The sequence below is a fragment of the Electrophorus electricus genome, chromosome 2, assembly GCF_013358815.1.
Source record: "Electrophorus electricus isolate fEleEle1 chromosome 2, fEleEle1.pri, whole genome shotgun sequence".
In the NCBI taxonomy this organism is placed as follows: domain Eukaryota; kingdom Metazoa; phylum Chordata; class Actinopteri; order Gymnotiformes; family Gymnotidae; genus Electrophorus; species Electrophorus electricus.
In genome coordinates, this window is record NC_049536.1 from 2,913,497 (window position 1) to 2,931,515 (window position 18,019).

The following is an 18,019-nucleotide window of genomic DNA, read 5'->3' on the forward strand; positions in this document are numbered from 1 at the left end:
TGCCATCATGAAAGGTAATGTATGAAATGTTAAGCAGATTAAACATAAAAATAGTCCTATTCAAATAAAACCTAAGCTTGACTTGGAGGTCACTAAAAAAAATAACTGCAGGCTTGATGGTTATAAAAAAAATAAATAAATAAATAAAATAAAAAAAAAAAATCCGGAAGCAATTACATACAAGTATTCATCCTATTGCCTAATGTGGGCACACCTGTGGCTAATGGAGAACTGAATGTCTGGTGCCTCAACCTGCTCTTTCGCAAAGCAACCACACCCCATTACAGAGGCCACTTACAGTTCCCCTGCGCGAAGGCCCGTCTCTTTGGCTACAGGTAGTAAGACATAGGAGGCAACTCAGACGCACGCACACATCACAAACAAACAAGCTGGTGTGAAGGTATACACATGCCTTGGACTGTGTGCTTGTCCTTTTTCTGCTCATTTCTGACCATCCACCTTCAAGTTTGACCTATGCATTACAACTACTTTGCGATGGGTTTATGCTGAGTGCATCTGTAACTCTCCCTGAATGGTACGCTGTGTCTAGATGGCAGAACATGGCAAGGTCAGAGGTGATAATATTCCGCGTATTGAGGCCTCTAAGGTGTCAACCACGCCCACTGCTCATCTCCCTTCACCTCTTTCTTCCTCTGCTGAAGTCTGACCTCTCCTGTGGTCAGCCTGGCTGATGCAAGACATGACGATATTCAACATGCTCAAATTAACATCAAGAATCAGTAAATCACTATAGTACTTTCCCCAAATTTCTAACAGGTGGGAACTTTTCAGAATTGTTTGCAGGTGGCTTATCACAATGCAGTGCTGCCTGCTTCTCCACATCTTTACTCAGCCATGTGCAGATGAGTGAGGGACTCACTCACTCACTCACTCAATAATTCTGTACCATGGTCACTCAGGTCCTCAGAATCATTTTACCTAACTACTATAAAAAAAGCACACATAATTTACTGGTTAATGGTCAATAATTTTACATTTGTGATTATGTAGAGTGAGGTAATAAGAGCAATTTCCATCGCCAGCTGAGTTTTGGAACTCACCCCTATACAGCCATCTAGTGGTGATGGAGGAAACATACCGACTGTACCACACAAAAAGCTAAAACCACAAAGACTCAAAATGTAAAAGTTTACTGTAGTGCTGCAGTATGCAAGAAATATCAACATTGAGTCATTTGTTTCATTTCAGTGAGCCATATGTTTCATTTCCTATTTAGAATGTTTTTTACTGGGTGCAGTAAAACAAAACAAACAAACAAAACCAAACGAAGCAAAGCACTCCCAGCAGACTTATCCAGTCCTGTTTTTAGAACCCCATGTATTGAAATGTACTTAAGATAACCAAGCACACTAATCTCACATCAGCTATAAGAGAACATCACTGTGCTCAAACTCAACTCCCAACAGCAGGGCGCCAACATGTAGCTGATGTATTTACAGTAGTAGCAGGAGTGCGAGCAGGATGTCTCAGTACCTCTGTTCTCCAGCCTTTGCAGAAGAGCCGCGACTGTATTGCTCCCAGAAAACCACAATGAGTCTAATGCATCAATTTTAAAACAGTATGATTAAAAACAAGGGAAAAAAAAATAAAATAAATCAAATAAATACAATTCTCGATTTCATTTGAAATGGCATTCCAAATATATACATATTCAATAAGAGAACCTTCCTTATCATATTTATATTCACAAACTTCACTTCATAATTCAAGACCTTCAGATGTAACCAATTAGGTCCTCAGGGTGGCACAGGCCCCTGTAAGGTTTCAGTAGCCCATGGCAGCGTGCCCACTGGAGGTCTGTGTTGGCGTCACATTCCTTCATCCAGAACAATGCAATCTGCTTTATTTGGTAACAGAATGCATTTACTTTTCTTTAGTGTGGAGGGTACAGAAACAAGCACGTAAACAGATGCACTTCTAACTACGGAGGAATACTGTTTTGGTAAAACCACTGAAGAGGAGTTGTGCTCTGGGTGATCAGACACAGGAGACAGAAGCACACAACATTGCACTGGTGACTGGTTTTCCATGGATTACTCTTCCATTGTCCTTTCTATTTGGCGTAAGCATTAAGGCCCAGTATCTTAAGTGGAAGGGAGTGGGGACATGGACATGGAGACACACACACACACACACACACACACACACACACACACCCGCCCATAGGGCCTGAATGTGTCCCAAAAAAACAAAAACAAAAAAACATCAACAGTATTGCAAAGAAGTATAAAACACACAATCCATTAGCAAGAGTGACAGGGCGACATTTACACTTCAATCCGTTTCGTTCATTGCTGTTAAGTGTCTGTTTCTCTTTCTGATTTCGAAGTGCTTGGTGCCTAGTGATATAGCTACGGTCATTCAGGAGACGTGTTGTGGTGGTAGTTTGGTTTTGTTTATTGCTAGGCAACAGTTGCTAGTGTCAGTCTCTAAGCAACTAGGTGATGACCTCTCAGGTGAAGACGTAGTTTATGAGGAGCTGGAAAAGCAGTAGGACGCAGAGGATGAAGCAGTGGTGGCCACTCAGACTCTCACCCTGCTGTGTGCGCCGTGCCAACTGACCACTCAACGCTCTCAGGTTCCTGAACACACACACACACACACACACACACACACACACACATACTGATCAATTTGGAACACAATTTGACCAATCTTTTACATCCAGGAGTTTTATAATAAAAAAAAGTTAACATGTAGTGAACAGTGCATTACTGAGAAGCAACTGTAATACTCACTTCTGAATGTCTTGCTGTGATTTTTGTATAGAGGCAATGGAGGCTTCAATGAGAGCAAGGTCCTTCACCTCCTTATTACATCTGGCACACTGGCTCAAAAAGCCTAAAGACACACCACAGTTAGGCTCTCTTTCTACAGGACCTACATTACACTAATACCGCATCTGCGTCTTTAGAGTATTGGTGTGTGTTCAGCTTGCCTTCGTTGTCGGAGGACTCGTGTGTGGGCTCGGGTGTGCTGCTGCTGCTGCTTTCTGTGTTTTGACTGCAGCTGGAAGGCTGGCTGCTTGATTTTCTGTGCTTCCCATTCACTTGGGCCTAAATACACACACACACACAAAAAGTTTGTATTTACATGAGCAAGGAAATTATTTTTTGAGCAAGTGGCTAAATGCTGAGCTGACCTTCTGCTGACCGGTCCAGGTATGGCTGTAGGTGAAGGCGCCATGTTGGCGGCGGGGCCTGACTTTGGCCTGGATGATTCCGTCTTTCTCAAACTGAACCAGGCAGGAGTCAGAATCCCACGGCTTAGTGCTGCGAGGACGACAGAGATGCAGGACATCAGTGCCAAACAGCCAGATACGTTCACTTTCATCCGTAACGTTTCCCTACTGGACGGGTGCATGCAGCCGTACTCTGCGTATTTGTACTGCCACTCGCTGGTGTCGGTGTTCAGGGTGAAGAGGCGCGGGCACCAGGGCCTCTCTCCTCTCTCCCGTGCCTCCTGCCTCTGCGTCTCCTCCAGGACAAACTTCTCCTGTGTGGCTTTGTTCTGGTCCTTGGCGATAATGGCGCTGGTCACATGTGTCCACAGCCTGGAGGGGGGGGAGCAAGCCTGTTGTCCTTCACAAGCTCACAAGGACTTTTTGAACCAAGGTACTGATAACCATTAAATATCTTAATAGGTGACTTTCACAAACACTTTGGATGTGGATTATATCGGTTGAGAAAAAAGGGACTTAAATCACACAATGACGAGCAGCAGCTGTTCTACTGTAATTGGGATCGAGCTTGTATTTGCAGTAGTCTGTGTAAACTATTTACATTTACAGCATTTTGCTGACGCAAAGCGACTTACAATTATGACTGAGTACAACTTGAGCAAATGAGGGTTAAGGGTCTTGATCCAGCAACCTTCCGATTACAAGTCAAATGCCTTAACCACTGAGCTTCCACTGCCCTATGAGTCCTGGGACACAGTACGCAAGCCTGAGCATACCTCTCTGACTCAAAGGGCCCCTGCTGCTCGAGCTGGACCACCTGTCTCCTCAGCCTCTGCTTGCGCACCCCAGCGTTGGGGCTCCACAGCACCCCCTGGTGGCCAGTCCTTTTCTCATGGAGAAGCACCTCTCCATCCTTCCACAAAAGGTTAATCATATGCTTTAGACATTTGGTGAAGGATGTCTGGTCCAGCTAGGACTGGGAAGGGTAATCCCAGAATATTATGGTTAATATTAATGTAATCAGATTTTAAAGTATTTAAGGTATACTATAATTTTATGTTACTAAAAACTCATATTACAGGAATGGTATCATTATATTGCCATAGAGGACACATTCTACACAGTAAGTGATGCTTGACCTTGTCTTTACAAAATCTATTTAATCTTAAAATCTATTAAGCACCATAATCAAATGCACCATATTAAAATCAAGGGCAAAGTCAGACAGTGGACGGGACTGGGTAGTCTGGTCTACGCTGTCCAATGAGAGTTTGACCTCATACCCAGTGTCCGTCCACGGTGGCCAGCACGTCCTCTCCCATCCGGATCTTTCCAGAAACCCGGTTAACGTTACACGAACTGCCCAGGAAAGGCTGCGAGACGGAGAAACGAGAGGATCAGTCTAATGCTTGAATTCTAACTGAATTGAAAACACTTCACCTTGTAGACGTAGGACAAGCTAAGAAACGTCCAGTACCTTCAGCTTAAATTCAAGCTCAGCACAGTACTTGGTTTTTTCACACTCTATGGTGATATTGCCTCCCAGCTCTAAAGTCATGGTCCCATACAGAATACCTAAAAAAAAAAAAGAAGTAATTTTATTCCCAGAAAACTCCACCTCGCTGAAATGTCTAAATGTGGCTTTGTACTGTTGAATGTTGGTACCTTTGCAGTGAGCATATGGCATTGTAATCACATACTCCTCATCACGGGTCAGAAACAACAGTCTAGCCTTCCCGTCCAGTATTGCTGACAAAGAGTTGCCTGGACCAAATTAAACTGTGTTACCAAATCAAAGTCTTGGCAGCAATTCCCAGTGGCTAGCTTCCGCTTTCTTTTGACACTTCAGCAATGCTGAAGTAACTGCAAAGAATCCGAAAAATGTACCATAGAAAAAATGTACCATAGAACTTCGACTTGGCCAGGATGCTACCGCCAATGCAGAAGCCGTCTTTCTTATTGCTGATGTAGAAGGCCGAGACCGGGGGATGGTGGGACACCTGCGTGTGTGACAGGAGCAGGAGGCAGTCGGGGTTACAGCTCACACTCCGAGAGCAGTGTGCGCCCCGTTAGCCGAGCCGTGACTCAGAGGCTGCACATTTTTCTGGCTGGGTTTAGCAGACTGGGGGTAGGAGAAGTCCTACCTGCTCTGCTATGTAAAAGGTGCAGCTGTCGGTCTGTGGGTGCAGCCAGCAGCAACGAAACGTCTCCCCAAGGATGGGGTTGTACGGCTTCTTCAGCCCCTGGAAATTGTGACACACACACACACACACACACACACACACACACACACACAATCTATTACCTTTTATGTCAGCCTAGACTGCGGTGTCCTGCTTATTTTTAAATAGACTGCATGCTGTGAATGGTGAGCAACTAGAAGAACTAGTTCCACCACGCAGAGAAGAAGCCCCATTTCCATAGCACTTCCTTATAATAATATTACATACAAATGAAAACACTTTAAGGTTAAAAAAAAAATTTAAATAAAAATTTTTTACATTAACGTTTCATCAAAGGTGCTAAGATGGGTAGCATGGTGGCATGACACGTTTCCTCTAAGCGCTAGGGGTTTAGGGTCGAGTCCCTATCTGGGCGTCTGCATGGCTGTCCTCCGGGGCCTCTGGTTTCCTCCCACAGTCCAAATACATGGAGGTTAGGTTCACTGGATATTCTAAATTGTCCTGTATGAATGTGAGAATGTGAGCGTGTGTGTCCAGTGACGGTTGGTGCTCTGTGTGTGTGTCCAGTGACGGTTGGTGCTCTGTGTGTGTGTGTCCAGTGACGGTTGGTGCTCTGTGTGTGTGTGTCCAGTGACGGTTGGTGCTCTGTGTGTGTGTCCAGTGACGGTTGGTGCTCTGTGTGTGTGTCCAGTGACGGTTGGTGCTCTGTGTGTCTGTCCAGTGACGGTTGGTGCTCTGTCTGTCCAGTGACGGTTGGTGCGCCGCGTGTGCATGTATGTCCAGTGACGGTTGGTGCTCCGCTTGTGCATGCATGTCCAGTGACGGTTGGTGCTCCGCGTGTGCATGCATGTCCAGTGACGGTTGGTGCTCCGCGTGTGCATGTATGTCCAGTGACGGTTGGTGCTCCGCGTGTGCATGTATGTCCAGTGACGGTTGGTGCTCCGTGTGTGTGTGTGTGTGTGTGTGTGTGTGTGTGTGTGTGTGTGTGTGTGTGTGTGTGTGTGTGTGTGTATGTCCAGTGACGGTTGGTGCTCTCTGTGTGTGTGTGTGTGTGTGTGTGTGTGTGTGTGTGTGTGTGTGTGTATGTCCAGTGACGGTTGGTGCTCTGTGTGTGTGTGTGTGTGTGTGTATGTCCAGTGACGGTTGGTGCTCTCTGTGTGTGTGTGTGTGTGTGTGTGTGTGTGTGTGTGTGTGTGTGTGTGTGTGTGTGTGTGTATGTCCAGTGACGGTTGGTGCTCTCTGTGTGTGTGTGTGTGTGTGTGTGTGTGTGTGTGTGTGTGTGTGTATGTCCAGTGACGGTTGGTGCTCTCTGTGTGTGTGTGTGTGTGTGTGTGTGTGTGTGTGTGTGTATGTCCAGTGACGGTTGGTGCTCTGTATGTCCAGTGATGGGTGGTGCTCTGTGTGTGTGTGTGTGTGTGTGTGTGTGTGTGTGTGTGTGTGTGTGTCCAGTGATGGGTGGTGCTCTGTGTGTGTGTGTGTGTGTGTGTATGTCCAGTGATGGGTGGTGCTCTGTGTGTGTGTGTGTGTGTGTATGTCCAGTGATGGGTGGTGCTCTGTGTGTGTGTGTGTGTATGTCCAGTGATGGGTGGTGCTCTGTGTGTGTGTGTGTGTGTGTATGTCCAGTGATGGGTGGTGCTCTGTGTGTGTGTGTGTGTGTGTGTGTATGTCCAGTGATGGGTGGTGCTCTGTGTGTGTGTGTGTGTATGTCCAGTGATGGGTGGTGCTCTGTGTGTGTGTGTGTGTGTGTGTATGTCCAGTGACGGTTGGTGCTCTGTATGTCCAGTGATGGGTGGTGCTCTGTGTGTGTGTGTGTGTGTGTCCAGTGATGGGTGGTGCTCTGTGTGTGTGTGTGTGTGTCCAGTGATGGGTGGTGCTCTGTGTGTGTGTGTGTGTGTCCAGTGATGGGTGGTGCTCTGTGTGTGTGTGTGTCCAGTGATGGGTGGTGCTCTGTGTGTGTGTGTGTGTGTGTGTGTGTGTCCAGTGATGGGTGGTGCTCTGTGTGTGTGTGTGTGTGTGTGTGTGTGTATGTCCAGTGATGGGTGGTGCTCTGTGTGTGTGTGTGTGTGTGTGTATGTCCAGTGATGGGTGGTGCTCTGTGTGTGTGTATGTCCAGCGATGGGTGGTGCTCTGTGTGTGTGTGTGTGTGTGTGTGTGTGTGTGTGTGTGTGTGTATGTCCAGCGATGGGTGGTGCTCTGTGTGTGTGTGTGTCCAGTGATGGGTGGTGCTCTGTGTGTGTGTGTGTGTGTGTGTGTGTGTGTCCAGTGATGGGTGGTGCTCTGTGTGTGTGTGTGTGTGTGTGTGTGTATGTCCAGTGATGGGTGGTGCTCTGTGTGTGTGTGTGTGTGTGTGTGTATGTCCAGTGATGGGTGGTGCTCTGTGTGTGTGTATGTCCAGTGATGGGTGGTGCTCTGTGTGTGTGTGTGTGTGTGTGTGTGTGTGTGTGTGTGTGTGTGTGTGTGTGTATGTCCAGTGATGGGTGGTGCTCTGTGTGTGTGTGTGTGTGTGTGTGTGTGTGTGTGTGTGTATGTCCAGTGATGGGTGGTGCTCTGTGTGTGTGTGTGTATGTCCAGTGATGGGTGGTGCTCTGTGTGTGTGTGTGTGTGTGTATGTCCAGTGATGGGTGGTGCTCTGTGTGTGTGTGTGTGTGTGTATGTCCAGTGATGGGTGGTGCTCTGTGTGTGTGTGTGTGTGTGTGTGTGTGTGTATGTCCAGTGATGGGTGGTGCTCTGTGTGTGTGTGTGTGTGTGTGTGTGTATGTCCAGTGATGGGTGGTGCTCTGTGTGTGTGTGTGTGTGTGTGTGTGTGTGTATGTCCAGTGATGGGTGGTGCTCTGTGTGTGTGTATGTCCAGTGATGGGTGGTGCTCTGTGTGTGTGTGTGTGTGTGTGTATGTCCAGTGATGGGTGGTGCTCTGTGTGTGTGTGTGTGTGTGTGTATGTCCAGTGATGGGTGGTGCTCTGTGTGTGTGTGTGTATGTCCAGTGATGGGTGGTGCTCTGTGTGTGTGTGTGTATGTCCAGTGATGGGTGGTGCTCTGTGTGTGTGTGTGTATGTCCAGTGATGGGTGGTGCTCTGTGTGTGTGTGTGTATGTCCAGTGATGGGTGGTGCTCTGTGTGTGTGTGTGTATGTCCAGTGATGGGTGGTGCTCTGTGTGTGTGTGTGTGTGTGTGTGTGTGTATGTCCAGTGATGGGTGGTGCTCTGTGTGTGTGTGTGTGTGTGTGTGTGTGTGTGTGTGTGTATGTCCAGTGATGGGTGGTGCTCTGTGTGTGTGTGTGTGTGTGTGTGTGTGTGTGTATGTCCAGTGATGGGTGGTGCTCTGTGTGTGTGTGTGTGTGTGTGTGTGTATGTCCAGTGATGGGTGGTGCTCTGTGTGTGTGTGTGTATGTCCAGTGATGGGTGGTGCTCTGTGTGTGTGTGTGTGTGTGTGTGTATGTCCAGTGATGGGTGGTGCTCTGTGTGTGTGTGTGTGTGTGTGTGTGTGTATGTCCAGTGATGGGTGGTGCTCTGTGTGTGTGTGTGTGTGTATGTCCAGTGATGGGTGGTGCTCTGTGTGTGTGTGTGTGTGTGTGTATGTCCAGTGATGGGTGGTGCTCTGTGTGTGTGTGTGTGTGTATGTCCAGTGATGGGTGGTGCTCTGTGTGTGTGTGTGTGTGTGTGTATGTCCAGTGATGGGTGGTGCTCTGTGTGTGTGTGTGTGTGTATGTCCAGTGATGGGTGGTGCTCTGTGTGTGTGTGTGTGTGTATGTCCAGTGATGGGTGGTGCTCTGTGTGTGTGTGTGTGTCCAGTGATGGGTGGTGCTCTGTGTGTGTGTGTGTGTGTGTGTATGTCCAGTGATGGGTGGTGCTCTGTGTGTGTGTATGTCCAGTGATGGGTGGTGCTCTGTGTGTGTGTGTGTGTGTGTATGTCCAGTGATGGGTGGTGCTCTGTGTGTGTGTGTGTGTGTGTATGTCCAGTGATGGGTGGTGCTCTGTGTGTGTGTATGTCCAGTGATGGGTGGTGCTCTGTGTGTGTGTGTGTGTGTGTGTGTGTGTGTGTGTGTGTGTGTGTGTGTGTGTGTGTGTGTGTGTGTGTGTGTGTGTATGTCCAGTGATGGGTGGTGCTCTGTGTGTGTGTGTGTGTGTGTGTGTGTGTGTGTGTGTGTGTGTGTGTGTGTGTGTGTGTGTGTGTGTGTGTGTGTATGTCCAGTGATGGGTGGTGCTCTGTGTGTGTGTGTGTGTGTGTGTGTGTGTGTGTGTGTGTGTGTGTGTGTGTGTGTGTGTGTGTGTGTGTGTGTATGTCCAGTGATGGGTGGTGCTCTGTGTGTGTGTGTGTATGTCCAGTGATGGGTGGTGCTCTGTGTGTGTGTGTGTGTGTGTATGTCCAGTGATGGGTGGTGCTCTGTGTGTGTGTGTGTGTGTGTATGTCCAGTGATGGGTGGTGCTCTGTGTGTGTGTGTGTGTGTGTATGTCCAGTGATGGGTGGTGCTCTGTGTGTGTGTGTGTGTGTGTGTGTGTGTGTATGTCCAGTGATGGGTGGTGCTCTGTGTGTGTGTGTGTGTGTGTGTGTGTATGTCCAGTGATGGGTGGTGCTCTGTGTGTGTGTGTGTGTGTGTGTGTGTGTGTATGTCCAGTGATGGGTGGTGCTCTGTGTGTGTGTATGTCCAGTGATGGGTGGTGCTCTGTGTGTGTGTGTGTGTGTGTGTATGTCCAGTGATGGGTGGTGCTCTGTGTGTGTGTGTGTGTGTGTGTATGTCCAGTGATGGGTGGTGCTCTGTGTGTGTGTGTGTATGTCCAGTGATGGGTGGTGCTCTGTGTGTGTATGTCCAGTGATGGGTGGTGCTCTGTGTGTGTGTGTGTATGTCCAGTGATGGGTGGTGCTCTGTGTGTGTGTGTGTATGTCCAGTGATGGGTGGTGCTCTGTGTGTGTGTGTGTGTGTGTGTGTGTGTGTGTATGTCCAGTGATGGGTGGTGCTCTGTGTGTGTGTGTGTGTGTGTGTGTGTGTGTGTGTGTGTATGTCCAGTGATGGGTGGTGCTCTGTGTGTGTGTGTGTGTGTGTGTGTGTGTGTGTATGTCCAGTGATGGGTGGTGCTCTGTGTGTGTGTGTGTGTGTGTGTGTGTATGTCCAGTGATGGGTGGTGCTCTGTGTGTGTGTGTGTATGTCCAGTGATGGGTGGTGCTCTGTGTGTGTGTGTGTGTGTGTGTGTATGTCCAGTGATGGGTGGTGCTCTGTGTGTGTGTGTGTGTGTGTGTGTGTGTATGTCCAGTGATGGGTGGTGCTCTGTGTGTGTGTGTGTGTGTGTGTGTGTGTGTGTGTATGTCCAGTGATGGGTGGTGCTCTGTGTGTGTGTGTGTATGTCCAGTGATGGGTGGTGCTCTGTGTGTGTGTGTGTATGTCCAGTGATGGGTGGTGCTCTGTGTGTGTGTGTGTGTGTGTGTGTGTGTGTATGTCCAGTGATGGGTGGTGCTCTGTGTGTGTGTGTGTGTGTGTGTGTGTGTGTGTGTATGTCCAGTGATGGGTGGTGCTCTGTGTGTGTGTGTGTGTGTGTGTGTGTGTATGTCCAGTGATGGGTGGTGCTCTCTGTGTGTGTGTGTGTGTGTGTGTGTGTGTGTGTGTATGTCCAGTGATGGGTGGTGCTCTGTGTGTGTGTGTGTGTGTGTGTATGTCCAGTGATGGGTGGTGCTCTGTGTGTGTGTGTGTGTGTGTATGTCCAGTGATGGGTGGTGCTCTGTGTGTGTGTGTGTGTGTGTATGTCCAGTGATGGGTGGTGCTCTGTGTGTGTGTGTGTGTGTGTATGTCCAGTGATGGGTGGTGCTCTGTGTGTGTGTGTGTGTGTGTATGTCCAGTGATGGGTGGTGCTCTGTGTGTGTGTGTGTATGTCCAGTGATGGGTGGTGCTCTGTGTGTGTGTGTGTGTGTATGTCCAGTGATGGGTGGTGCTCTGTGTGTGTGTGTGTGTGTGTGTATGTCCAGTGATGGGTGGTGCTCTGTGTGTGTGTGTGTGTGTGTATGTCCAGTGATGGGTGGTGCTCTGTGTGTGTGTGTGTGTGTGTATGTCCAGTGATGGGTGGTGCTCTGTGTGTGTGTGTGTGTGTGTGTGTGTATGTCCAGTGATGGGTGGTGCTCTGTGTGTGTGTGTGTGTGTGTGTGTGTATGTCCAGTGATGGGTGGTGCTCTGTGTGTGTGTGTGTGTGTGTGTGTATGTCCAGTGATGGGTGGTGCTCTGTGTGTGTGTGTGTGTGTATGTCCAGTGATGGGTGGTGCTCTGTGTGTGTGTGTGTGTGTGTGTGTGTATGTCCAGTGATGGGTGGTGCTCTGTGTGTGTGTGTGTGTATGTCCAGTGATGGGTGGTGCTCTGTGTGTGTGTGTGTGTGTGTATGTCCAGTGATGGGTGGTGCTCTGTGTGTGTGTGTGTGTGTGTGTGTGTGTATGTCCAGTGATGGGTGGTGCTCTGTGTGTGTGTGTGTGTGTGTGTATGTCCAGTGATGGGTGGTGCTCTGTGTGTGTGTGTGTGTGTATGTCCAGTGATGGGTGGTGCTCTGTGTGTGTGTGTGTGTATGTCCAGTGATGGGTGGTGCTCTGTGTGTGTGTGTGTGTGTGTGTGTATGTCCAGTGATGGGTGGTGCTCTGTGTGTGTGTGTGTGTGTATGTCCAGTGATGGGTGGTGCTCTGTGTGTGTGTGTGTGTGTGTGTATGTCCAGTGATGGGTGGTGCTCTGTGTGTGTGTGTGTGTGTATGTCCAGTGATGGGTGGTGCTCTGTGTGTGTGTGTGTGTGTATGTCCAGTGATGGGTGGTGCTCTGTGTGTGTGTGTGTGTCCAGTGATGGGTGGTGCTCTGTGTGTGTGTGTGTGTGTGTATGTCCAGTGATGGGTGGTGCTCTGTGTGTGTGTGTGTGTGTATGTCCAGTGATGGGTGGTGCTCTGTGTGTGTGTGTGTGTGTGTGTATGTCCAGTGATGGGTGGTGCTCTGTGTGTGTGTGTGTGTGTGTATGTCCAGTGATGGGTGGTGCTCTGTGTGTGTGTGTGTGTGTGTATGTCCAGTGATGGGTGGTGCTCTGTGTGTGTGTGTGTATGTCCAGTGATGGGTGGTGCTCTGTGTGTGTGTGTGTGTGTATGTCCAGTGATGGGTGGTGCTCTGTGTGTGTGTGTGTGTGTGTATGTCCAGTGATGGGTGGTGCTCTGTGTGTGTGTGTGTGTGTGTGTATGTCCAGTGATGGGTGGTGCTCTGTGTGTGTGTGTGTGTGTGTATGTCCAGTGATGGGTGGTGCTCTGTGTGTGTGTGTGTGTGTGTGTATGTCCAGTGATGGGTGGTGCTCTGTGTGTGTGTGTGTGTGTGTATGTCCAGTGATGGGTGGTGCTCTGTGTGTGTGTGTGTGTGTATGTCCAGTGATGGGTGGTGCTCTGTGTGTGTGTGTGTGTCCAGTGATGGGTGGTGCTCTGTGTGTGTGTGTGTGTCCAGTGATGGGTGGTGCTCTGTGTGTGTGTGTGTGTGTATGTCCAGTGATGGGTGGTGCTCTGTGTGTGTGTGTGTGTGTGTGTGTGTATGTCCAGTGATGGGTGGTGCTCTGTGTGTGTGTGTGTATGTCCAGTGATGGGTGGTGCTCTGTGTGTGTGTGTGTGTGTGTGTGTGTATGTCCAGTGATGGGTGGTGCTCTGTGTGTGTGTGTGTATGTCCAGTGATGGGTGGTGCTCTGTGTGTGTGTGTGTGTGTATGTCCAGTGATGGGTGGTGCTCTGTGTGTGTGTGTGTGTGTATGTCCAGTGATGGGTGGTGCTCTGTGTGTGTGTGTGTGTGTGTGTGTATGTCCAGTGATGGGTGGTGCTCTGTGTGTGTGTGTGTGTGTGTGTATGTCCAGTGATGGGTGGTGCTCTGTGTGTGTGTGTGTGTGTGTGTATGTCCAGTGATGGGTGGTGCTCTGTGTGTGTGTGTGTGTGTATGTCCAGTGATGGGTGGTGCTCTGTGTGTGTGTGTGTATGTATGTCCAGTGATGGGTGGTGCTCTGTGTGTGTGTGTGTATGTATGTCCAGTGATGGGTGGTGCTCTGTGTGTGTGTGTGTATGTATGTCCAGTGATGGGTGGTGCTCTGTGTGTGTGTGTGTGTGTATGTCCAGTGATGGGTGGTGCTCTGTGTGTGTGTGTGTATGTCCAGTGATGGGTGGTGCTCTGTGTGTGTGTGTGTGTATGTCCAGTGATGGGTGGTGCTCTGTGTGTGTGTGTATGTATGTCCAGTGATGGGTGGTGCTCTGTGTGTGTGTGTATGTATGTCCAGTGATGGGTGGTGCTCTGTGTGTGTGTGTATGTATGTCCAGTGATGGGTGGTGCTCTGTGTGTGTGTATGTCCAGTGATGGGTGGTGCTCTGTGTGTGTGTGTGTGTGTGTATGTCCAGTGATGGGTGGTGCTCTGTGTGTGTGTGTGTGTGTATGTCCAGTGATGGGTGGTGCTCTGTGTGTGTGTGTGTGTGTCCAGTGATGGGTGGTGCTCTGTGTGTGTGTGTGTGTGTCCAGTGATGGGTGGTGCTCTGTCCTGGTCTGAACCTCCTCGCCTTCCCCTGCACCCAGTAAGGTCCCCCAGGGGGCTGTGGTTTCTGATAGAGAGTACACTGTGTACAAATTAGCTTCTGCTTTTCATCGGTGTGAGACGGATTGTAAAAGTTGATATCTGCCTGTAAAGTGTACTATATTCATAATAATAAAATTAATAATAATTGTAAAAATAATTATTAATTAAAAAAATAAAATAAAAAAATAAACACTAGATAAAGAGCAAAAGTCTCAAAGAGGGAAAGGTCTGGGTGAGAAAGGGACCACATGGTTGTGAACTGACCTTGGGTTTCTTGTAAAAGCCTGACAGGTACCAGCGCAAGACTTGCTTCATCCTGCAGTAGGGACTTTCCTCCGTCACTGCCCTGATTACGAGAAAAACATGCTTTAAAATATCAGGCCAATTCTGACCACTTTACCTCATGGGACAGTCATGGCTGGACAACGACTAAAGACAGACTAGAGAATGCAAAATCATTCAAGACCAAAGACAAAGACTAAAAGACAGAGAGAACCACAAAAATGGGAGATTTTCAAGCACATGTAAAGTGAAAGGCATTGTGCCGTGCTGTTCTACGCCTCCCAGCAGACACTGGCAAGGCAGGGAGGTGGGTTGATAAGGGTGAGATAAGGGCTGAGCTGGCTCACTGGGACAGTAGGTTGGCGTGGTAGTAGTAGTCCGAGAGCTTGTCCAGGAAGGATCGCGGCTCCAGGATGAAAGTGGGCAGGACCACTTTGGACAGGTCCATGCCCGGCCGCAGCTGCTTCAGCAACGTCCAGATCAGGCCCTTGTTCTCCTCGGACACGGTCTCCACCTGGGATGCCTCGCCGGCCTGTAGGAACGCCACCGGGCCGGTCACTGCGCTGGCCACACAGGCTGCCCCAACACCGCCACCCCCAGCAGGAGGTAGCAGAGCTGACTCTGCATTACTAACCAAAATGGGTGTGTGGTTCTGCACATTAATTGATTAAGCAATTCATCTGCAGCTTTCACCTCTCCCATCTCCTCCTCGTCCTGTTCTACATAGGCAGTTGCCTGGAGGAAAGGAGAAAGGTCATCTGATTGGTCCATATCACTCTCCTCGGTCAGCCGTCCACCGGTGTCATTGGCTGCGGTGTCTGAGTCCTCATGGGCCTCTCGCTCAGATTTGTCAGAGTAGCCGTCGTTCTCCATGTGACTGTTTTCCAGCATTGAGTCGTTCAACCTAAAAATATATACACACAAAAACATTATGACCTGAGTATGAAACTCGCTAATTACAGTTACATTTAATTACGTAAACTAAATTACTGTGAACACAACATTTTTTGCTCGTTGGTTTAGTCAGACATTGTAGCACATGTCTCATGTCAAAAGTTAAAGGCACCTGTTCGTATTATGGTGGTTTTGCTACTACCTCCCTGAAAGAATTCTTAGCCAGGTTTTAAACAGCTGCTATCCAACAGGCCTCGGTGCCATTATTATTATTACTGTGTTCATAACACTGCTCTGAAAGTCTCGTCAACCTCGTTGCTAAAGCAACCACGCCGTTCTTCGTCTCCACGGGCAACATAAAAGTCATGGCCAACGGTGACGTCACTAGTTAGGAGGTGTCCCCCATGCCGGGCTAGACATAACCATGATACTGCCATCAGCCCAACAGCCACTGCTACACACTACACCACTCCTGTGAGCTGCACAGCTCTCATCTGGCCATTAGTATGACACTCTCTCACACGCTATGCACTACAACTCACAAGTGCACATGTGTACTCTCACACCCACACTCACAGATTGCCTCTTACTCTAACACACAGATACAGAGAGAGAGCGCGCAAGGCAGCACAAAAACAGTGACAAGCTAGACAAATGCCCACTAGAATATCTCCCTTTAACAAAACTTTTGAGGCAAAAACAGCTTTGGATCTAAATGGAACTACTTACCTTAGGGAAAAGCAGCTACTAGATGTCAAAGACTTTTTACAAGGCACTACTGACTGCTCACTATCCACAGACTTTCAGATCTCTAATAATGTATAGCTCCAAAAAGTGAGGACAGCCACTTCCCGAAAGCGGTTTTTCCTGTTCTACAGCCTTGTCTGTTAAATGTGCGTCTGCACACGTGATTGGTGTGTGTTCGTCTGATGACGGCTCTCTCGGGGAGGTATTGAGTTTGTATTCTCCTCGTCTATTCCTGTTCCTCTGCTTGTCACATGACACAACAGGGCAAAACAGATTGGCTATGAGGTGCAGCGTGACCACAGGACACTTGGGGAGGGGTGGAGAAGAGGTGGCCTAGGAGAGCTGCCAACCGGAGGATGAGTGGTTTGTGGCAGACTGTGACCAGCAATCACACACATGGCCACACGTAAACATGCGCGCGCGCACACATTCACAAAGACAAATCACGATGATGCATACAGACACAATAATAATACATTATATACGATTTCTGGTCCAGGACACCACTCTTTTACTGTTTTATGCTCAGGCAACAAAGGACTCTCAGGACAGGGAAGTAGCGAACAGCACAACACATACTAGGTCACAAATGCTACATGCCAAACAGGCAAGACCCATCCAGCTGTGTACGAACAACACAAAAGTCGAATAAAAATAACTTCTACCTAGTTACCCAGAGATTACTGGAATTCAAAACCAGCAATAAATATTTGTGCTTCATCCTTAAAACAGTTATAATGATTAATAACAGTGTTCCACTTCTAATTCTCAGTCTATGGGTGCTCAAATGTACCCTGCGAAAGTCTAGTTCCAACTCTACCACCCCTGACTCTAATATTAAAGATGCCACTGAGGGACTTAACTAACCAGATCAGGTGTGCAAGCTGGAAGAAAAACTGCAGGATGGTAAATGCCCAGGATGGGATTTTGGAACCCCGCTTCAGAGCACGCATCAGATTAGCTTGGAAAGCGTTCTAAAAAGTGACCATTCATCTGCTGTTGTTCTTTTCTGCATCAGTGCAGCACGTTCAAACTAAGCAGTGGATAATAGGCTGCATTACCTGACAGCATGCGTCACTGAGTGAGGGAGGAAAACACAGAGGCCCGGGACTAAAACTGGGACTAATCCAGGACTAAACTGAACAATGATGAACGTTTGCTTTGTTCCCTTGTTCTCACACACACACGTATCCAGAATGACCAATGTCTGCCACAAGAAAACCTCACCTTCTCCTCCTATTACTGAAGAAACAAAAGAGCCGAAAGTTCTAAAAGGCTTACAGTAGAATGGATCAGCACAGGAAAAAAAAAAAAAAAGAAAACAGTAGAACATCTTGTTCAGTTTAACTTAACCTTTGTTCACACAAGTTGCATGCCTCACATCAAGCCCATTTGGAACCATTTCCAGCCAGACATTTCATTAGTCTGATGAAAGTAAGGCAAATGTGAACAGATATTTTGGTCACAGTTTATTAGGATACAGTTCTGACAATGCAATGCAAGAGACCCTGTGCTAACACAAGCCACACAAAGATCAGTGTGCTGAACAGTTCATTCAGAGCCATGTTCAAGCCTGATCCTCTTCTGAAAAATTGAGAATCATTTAGTCTACTCGAGACTAAAATGCTGCTGCTCCTGCATGTGTGTGTGTGTGTGTGTGTGTGTGTGCGCACGCGCGCGTGTTGAACACTCACTGGAGCAGTTCCTGGTCAGTGAGGGCAGTAGACTGCAGGAGGTGAAGTATATTAGAGGAGTCGGAGGAGCTGCTCAGGTCTCCGTCTCTGCTGCTCTTGGCCGTGAGCTTATAGAAGCTGGAGCAGCTGAGGGCCAGCTCCAGCGCGTCCATCCAGCAGTGGCCTGCGCACGCAAGCCGGCAGGCCAAGTCATTTACAATTCTGCCATGCTTTCCTATATGGCTATGTTTTATCTGAGTGCCTCGTGGGTTTGAGGTCACTTCAATGTGAACGTTGCCGTGACATTTTTGTTTGTTTGTTTGCTAGTTATTTATGTCTTTTTGGAAATTAGAGGAAGCCAGCATAGAAGGCGCTGGTTCTGGGCACATTCACTGTCAACATGCTCCAGACACATGGACATGGGTCCATGACAATTAGGGAATGTCAGGGTACTACTAATGTCTTGCAGTAAAGACACCTAGACTTCAGAGAGAAGGATG

The 18,019-nt window shown here is 48.4% G+C and overlaps 1 protein-coding gene across 3 annotated transcripts in view; it reads right to left on the reverse strand.

Annotated features, from left to right (window-relative positions):
* Nucleotides 1-1,135: 1,135 nt before the first annotated feature.
* Nucleotides 1,136-18,019, reverse strand: part of osbpl5 (oxysterol binding protein-like 5) — a 33,377-nt gene continuing 16,493 nt past the window's right edge. For all 3 annotated transcript variants that reach the window (XM_035523582.1, XM_035523583.1, XM_027015216.2), the window contains exons 8-22: nucleotides 17,541-17,703; nucleotides 14,899-15,109; nucleotides 14,553-14,737; nucleotides 14,188-14,269; nucleotides 5,347-5,445; nucleotides 5,106-5,202; nucleotides 4,868-4,966; nucleotides 4,680-4,777; nucleotides 4,486-4,575; nucleotides 3,979-4,115; nucleotides 3,395-3,574; nucleotides 3,164-3,293; nucleotides 2,960-3,077; nucleotides 2,760-2,862; nucleotides 1,136-2,603 (exon numbers count right to left, since the gene is read on the reverse strand). In XM_035523582.1, coding sequence (XP_035379475.1) covers nucleotides 2,474-2,603; nucleotides 2,760-2,862; nucleotides 2,960-3,077; nucleotides 3,164-3,293; nucleotides 3,395-3,574; nucleotides 3,979-4,115; nucleotides 4,486-4,575; nucleotides 4,680-4,777; nucleotides 4,868-4,966; nucleotides 5,106-5,202; nucleotides 5,347-5,445; nucleotides 14,188-14,269; nucleotides 14,553-14,737; nucleotides 14,899-15,109; nucleotides 17,541-17,703 — 1,922 coding nt within the window. In that variant the 3' untranslated portion in view covers nucleotides 1,136-2,473. The remainder of the gene's footprint in view (nucleotides 2,604-2,759; nucleotides 2,863-2,959; nucleotides 3,078-3,163; nucleotides 3,294-3,394; nucleotides 3,575-3,978; nucleotides 4,116-4,485; nucleotides 4,576-4,679; nucleotides 4,778-4,867; nucleotides 4,967-5,105; nucleotides 5,203-5,346; nucleotides 5,446-14,187; nucleotides 14,270-14,552; nucleotides 14,738-14,898; nucleotides 15,110-17,540; nucleotides 17,704-18,019) is intronic.